Raw genomic sequence first — 6,000 nt, 5'->3', positions numbered from 1 at the left:
AGAACTTCGCTGGAGAGAGCATGCCGGAGGATCCTGGACAGGGACTGGCCTCAGAGCCTGGAGGCGGAGCCTGGCGAGAGAGCATGGCAGGGGATCCTGGACTGAACCTGACTGCGGAGATTGGCAGGAGAGCCTGACTAGAACCTGGTGACTGGACCTGGCTGGAGAACCTGGACAGAACCTGGCTGGAGAACCTAGCGAGGGAACATGGCTACAGAACCTCGCTGGAAATCCGAAGCAGAACCTCTCTGGAGATCCGGGCTAGAGATCCTGGCTAGGCTGCTGATCAACTGAACACTGTCTCCGTGTCATTCCTTCTTCGCCGACTCCGTCCACACCTTTGGGGACCCCTGGACCCGCTGGGGTTGGACCCCGGCATACATTTATTTGGGGGAATATTCTTTTACAAAGTCTATTTTTATCATCCTGGCATATAATATAGCTATTTACATATTGTAGTATTAAAAAGTGACCTAATATTTTATAATTCTTCTCATAGAGATCATTTATATTTGTTTTTACATTAATTCTTAGATAATTCATAATTCTGCCATTAGTAGCTTTTAAATAGAATTTATTCTTATTACTCTTAGGAAATATTTGGTATTTTGTTTAGTGGCTTTTTATACAGATGCTATAATTTTTAAAGTAAAAAAAGTCAAACCTTTTTTGCATAGAAAGTCTCAATTTATATCCTGAATTTAGAGCAAATTTTTTTTAAAAATATATTTTATTGATTTTTTACAGAGAGGAAGGGAGAGAGATAGAGAGTCAGAAACATTGATGAGAGAGAAACATCGAACAGCCGCCTCCTGCACATCCCCCACCGGGGATGTGCCCGCAACCGAGGTACATGCCCTTGACCAGAATCGAACCCGGGACCTTTCAGTCCGCAGGCTGACGCTCTATCCACTGAGCCAAACCGGTTTCGGCAATTTAGAGCAAATTTTACCTATAACTTTTTTTTAGTAAAACCACTTTCTAAAAGGTAAAAGTTTTAAGTCCATAATATAAATATATCTCTAAGAAATATGGTGATATTATGGAGAATCACTACAATAAACAAAATTCTTGCTTCATCTTCCTTAAACAATGAGTCAGTAAGACAATCTCAGTCAAATAGAAAGCAAAAACTTAAAAAAAAACCTCACTATTTCATTAACGGATCCATTAATGGATTATAAACTACAGAAGTCTAACATTTACTAATGTTTTGCCTTCTTTTCTACTCATCCCTACTTTAGCATTCTTTTCATAGTTCTGTAATTGCCTTGTTTAATTATTATTATTTACTTTGTTTACTACCTATTTCCCCTCCCCCACTGATTTACTATCTATCCCCCTTATTGGTTTTAGATATGCTGTGTGTGAGAATATTACACATATGTTAAGAGCTTAGGAGAGAGTGTTAGATGGGAGATGGGAATTTGGGAGCCATTAGATTTTAAAGCTATGCAATGAAATGAGTGTATCTGGCAAGTGACTATAGATCAAGAAGAGATTTGATGCTGAGAAGAAGAAAGGCCAGCCAAAGAGACTGAGAAGAAGCCACCAGTGAGGTAGGGAAAAAACAAAAAATAAAACAAGAACGTGTGATGCTCCAGAAGTCTATGGAGAAGTAAGTACAGCACAGGGCTGAAGGAAATTACAGGTAATCAAATACCTGTGAGTTCAAATAAAATGATGACTAAGAATTGACCACTGGGTTTAGACCATTGTGGAGGTTGTTGTTGGTTTGACAAAGGTGTTCTTAGTGAATAGAGTGATGAAATCTGGACTGGAATAGAAGAAAAGGAATGGATAGTAACAAAGTGAAGGTAGAGATAATAGACAACTCTTTCAATATTTTTTGCAACAGAGAAATGGGCTATAACTGGAGAATGATGTTAAATCAAAGGATTTTTATTTTCAGATAGGAGACATTGAACCATGTTTATATGCTGATATGAGTTTTGATAGGTCAAAAGGAAAGTAAAGGCTATGCAAGTGGCAGGGCTAGCTATGGAGAGAAGAGATGGACAAGAAGGAATGCAAAGTGTGTGTGTGTGTGTGTGTGTGTGTGTGTGTGTGTGTGTGTGTGTGTGTGTGATAAAGATGCATGCAGATTGGTAGATCTGGTGATGGGACTATGAAGCATTTTATTCTGGATGTTTCTAGCTTTCACTGAAATAAAAAGAGGTTTCATCAACTAACAGCGAGAAATGAGAAACTTTAGAGATTCGAGGAGTGAAGAAATTGTGTAACATAATCATCTTAGGAAGTGTGAAAGCAATTTTAGTAGGGTAATGTAGTATGAGTCAAAAGGTAGTACCAAAGCCCTGGCTGGGTAGCTCAGCTGGCTAGAGTGTCATCCCAATATGCCAAGGTTGTGGGTTCAATCCCTGGTCAGGGCACATACAAGAAGCAACCAATGAATACATAAATAAGTGGAACAACAAATCGATCTTTCTCTCTCTCTTTCTTGTCTTCTCTCTAAAATCAGTTAATAAAAAAATTAAAAAATAACAAAAGAACATACTGAGGAGCCATTTAAGATACAGTGATATAATTAAAGTGAAACAAGTAGAACTTCCTGTAGGGAGCAAACAGAAAGGTTACTGAGGATATACGCAGGAGGGAAATTATAGCAATGAACCATGGCATCTAAACCAAGTAAGAAGGAAGTGAGGGTTTGAAAATATGGTGAGTTAATGCATTGTCCAGATGAGACCAAAGAAGTTGCTAAAGTAACTGAATTGAAAGACTGGAGTTATTTGAACCTCAGGTAAATGAAACCCTACATAACCCACCCTTACAATTCTCCAAAGGGGCTGGACAATGTTACTCTAACCATAGGCACACAACTTGAGCCCTGATGAAATAATCTCAGAAGGCTAACTATCCAGTCAGCATGTGATTTTATTTACTTACAATTTCTCAGAAATGCATCTATTGAGAAAAGCAAGGTCCATCAGTACAACAACTTTATCCCTTTTATTTTAAAGTATGTTTAAGTGTTTTAATGCATCAAGCTGAGACACAGAAAATCATTCAAACCAAGCATGCTATTAGAGCATCATCCATAAGTGCTTTTTTGTTTTTCTGCTTATTAGTCTCTTAATAGCAATAAAACATATTACCAAATTTGAAAGCTAATACATTTCCAGAATAATCTGAACAGCAAATAAACAGAATCTTGTAATGCCATCTCAAATACTCTTCAGAAAACTGTTAAGAGGGCAAAAAGTCCATAAAGTAAGGCACACGGGTAGGCAACGAGAAGCTGTTGTCCTTCCATGTCCAAGGCGGAAATGAAGATTTTGGAAGCTGAGAGACTACACCAGACAATGATGACCAGTGCCAACACAGTACCGATCGTGCCCCTGTAGCAAAGACAAAAGAGATGGTTACCTTACATCAGAAGAAAGAGGTTACTGAATCAGAGCTGCCTTTGAAATGTCTTTGATGCAATATTTATAACTACTTTCTCATTTGTAAAATGAGGGTGAGGAACCATATGAACTTAAAGGCCTTGGCCAGCGGGGCGGGACTGGACGGGACTGGGCAAGACGGTCCGGGCATGCCCTGGAGCCAACCTCCTCTGCCACCACAGCTCCAAGGGCTGGGTGAGCAGCAGGGTCCCTCTGGCAGGTGGGGTCACTCGGACTGGCCTGTGGGGATCGGGCTGAAACTGGTTCTCCAACATCCCCCGAGGGGTCCTGCCCGGAGTGCGAGAGGGGACTCTGCAAAGTTGCTGTCGAACAGGGTGTGGAATGCAAACGCAAGTGTGTAGTAAACCAGATTCAGGACCGACAGTGCCCCAGGAACAACATAACCTACAGCCAAAGGTGGAATTGCACAGCCCCACGAGGAATCAGGCTCCCTCCTCTCTGGTTTCAAGGTGCATTGCCGGAGAACCACCGCTGCCAAGTCACCACAACTTGGTGGCTCCTGCGTTGAGCGTCTGCCCCCTGGTGATCAGTGCACATCATAGGTACTGGCTGGTCAGACAGTCGGACAGTCACTTAGCTTTTTATATATCTAGATTATATCTAAATAAAAAGATTAAATGCTTTTCTAAAATGTCTATCTTTGGTATTGGTAAGTTCTTTATATAATATCCTATCCAATGTAGGGCTAATAACCTAAAATGTGGATCCTCCAAGAAAAAAATACAAATTATGTCTCATTACAATGTGGAATCATGAGCACTGATGGCAAATGTTTATTTCTACTTGGGCTTAGAGCAAACCAAGTGACAAAGGATGGTGTAATTACTTGGTCTCCCCAATCAAAGTAGTTGTGACATGCAGCTGTCCCGGGAGAGTGCCTGACAGAAACTTAGCTACTGCATTCTTACTAATGGTTTTGAATTGCAAATACTAACTGCTCAGGAAGTAATAAAGAAAAAAAATTCTTGACTGAGCACATAAGCCATAAAACTCTCTAGCATTAATATCCTCATCAGGGTTTCTGGGAATTCCGCACCACACAGAGCCCAGCTGAGAGAGAACAGTTGCCTCCCACCTAGAAGACAGAGTGCCTGGGAGCTGAGGCGATTTGTCAGCGGTTCACCAGGCACTTACTCTTCCACAATCAAACAAGTGAGTTTTTAAAGATCTTCCATTACCCATGACAATAGCTCATACTGAAGAATGTGGCAACTCACAAAGTGCCAGTTTTAAAGATTACTTGGTGTAATCTATTTTTTAAATCACTGCTATAGAAACAGCACCTTAGCCAAAACTGACCTACTTCCCTGAATCTGCCTGTAGCTTTTTAAAAAATATATTTTTATTGATTTCAGAAAGGAAAGGAGAGGGAAAGATACAAACATCAATAATGAGAGAGAATCATTGGTCAGCTGCCTCCTGCATGCCCCACACTGGGGATCAAGCCTGCAACTGGAGCATGTGCCCTGATGGGGAATGGAACCATGACCTCCTGGTTCATGGGTCAACACTCAACATCTGAGCCAGCATGGCTGGGCGTGCCTGTAGCTTTTAATAGTCATCGAGTCCCCAACTCCACTACCAAAATGCCTGGGAAGAGGTCAGCGTTGCACTGGTGTGGCACGCCTTCGCAGTGACTGCGCACGTGGGGTCTATCAGTGAACGAGGACACTTACTGCAGTGAAAAGAAGACGGCGCTGCCGGACAGGATGACCATGGGGAGCAGGCAGTAACCCAACACACTGGCCACGCAGCCATAGGACACCCCGGAAGAGCTCATCAAGTTTAGTAAGGCGTAAATCCCCAGGCAGCCGATGCCACTCATGCCATATATGTAACCAAACTGAACTTTTCCCGCCTGAAACAGGGAGAAGAAAACAGTTTGAATGAATACACAGAAAGCATCCAGAGAAAAATCAGGGTGTCAACAAATCAGAGAGCATTTTAGAATCAATCAGCTCAGTGCTGTTGCATATCTTTGCAGTGCTTACAATTATCAGAAGACTGGGAGTTCTGGGTAAAACACTGACTGTATTATGAATTCAGATCCTGAAAACAAACACCCCTGACTATACTTGGGATGGCACAAGCATGCTACAGAAGAAGGTGAAATATTTTTAGGTTTTTTATTTTTATTTTATTTTTTTTATCACAGATTGCCTATTAAAGCATAAGAATATATTTTCTCCCCATATTTGTTAAATAAATAATGTATCAATTAATGAAAAAAATTCCGATTTAGTCTTGGTTATTTACAAGGTATATTAGTAATATAAGCAAAGACCCATAGGATTTGCTATGTTAGGGCCTATTCTAAGCATTTCTATAACTTAATCTACACAACCACCCTATGAGATAGGTAGCATTATTTTATCAATTTTACACAGGAAATTGAGGGGCGGAAAGTTTAAGTAACTCCCCAAAATAAAATAATGCTAGTTGGTTGAAGTTGACTTTGATCCCAGGTAGTCTGGCTCTAAAATTTAGGTCCTTAACTACAGGAGCTTTAATAATGGAACTTATTTAACCTTTTATTACCCAGTATATGCCAAACTTACCACAGAAAGTT

At 40.7% G+C, this 6,000-nt stretch overlaps 1 protein-coding gene across 12 annotated transcripts in view; it reads right to left on the bottom strand.

The window, feature by feature from the left end:
* Nucleotides 1-2,880: 2,880 nt before the first annotated feature.
* The window catches only part of YIPF7 (Yip1 domain family member 7), a 29,310-nt gene continuing 26,190 nt past the window's right edge, over nt 2,881-6,000 (bottom strand). For 11 of the 12 annotated variants that reach the window (XM_059672185.1, XM_059672157.1, XM_059672211.1 and 8 more), the window contains 2 exons: nt 5,108-5,289; nt 2,881-3,362 (listed from right to left, as the gene is read on the bottom strand). In XM_059672185.1, coding sequence (XP_059528168.1) covers nt 3,200-3,362; nt 5,108-5,289 — 345 coding nt within the window. In that variant the 3' untranslated portion in view covers nt 2,881-3,199. The remainder of the gene's footprint in view (nt 3,363-5,107; nt 5,290-6,000) is intronic. The other variant, XR_009449573.1, reaches the window with a different exon arrangement.

The sequence above is a fragment of the Myotis daubentonii genome, chromosome 1, assembly GCF_963259705.1.
Source record: "Myotis daubentonii chromosome 1, mMyoDau2.1, whole genome shotgun sequence".
Lineage (NCBI taxonomy): Eukaryota > Metazoa > Chordata > Mammalia > Chiroptera > Vespertilionidae > Myotis > Myotis daubentonii.
The sequence above is the reverse complement of the archived record's forward strand: the minus strand, read 5'-3'. Positions and strand labels throughout refer to the sequence as shown.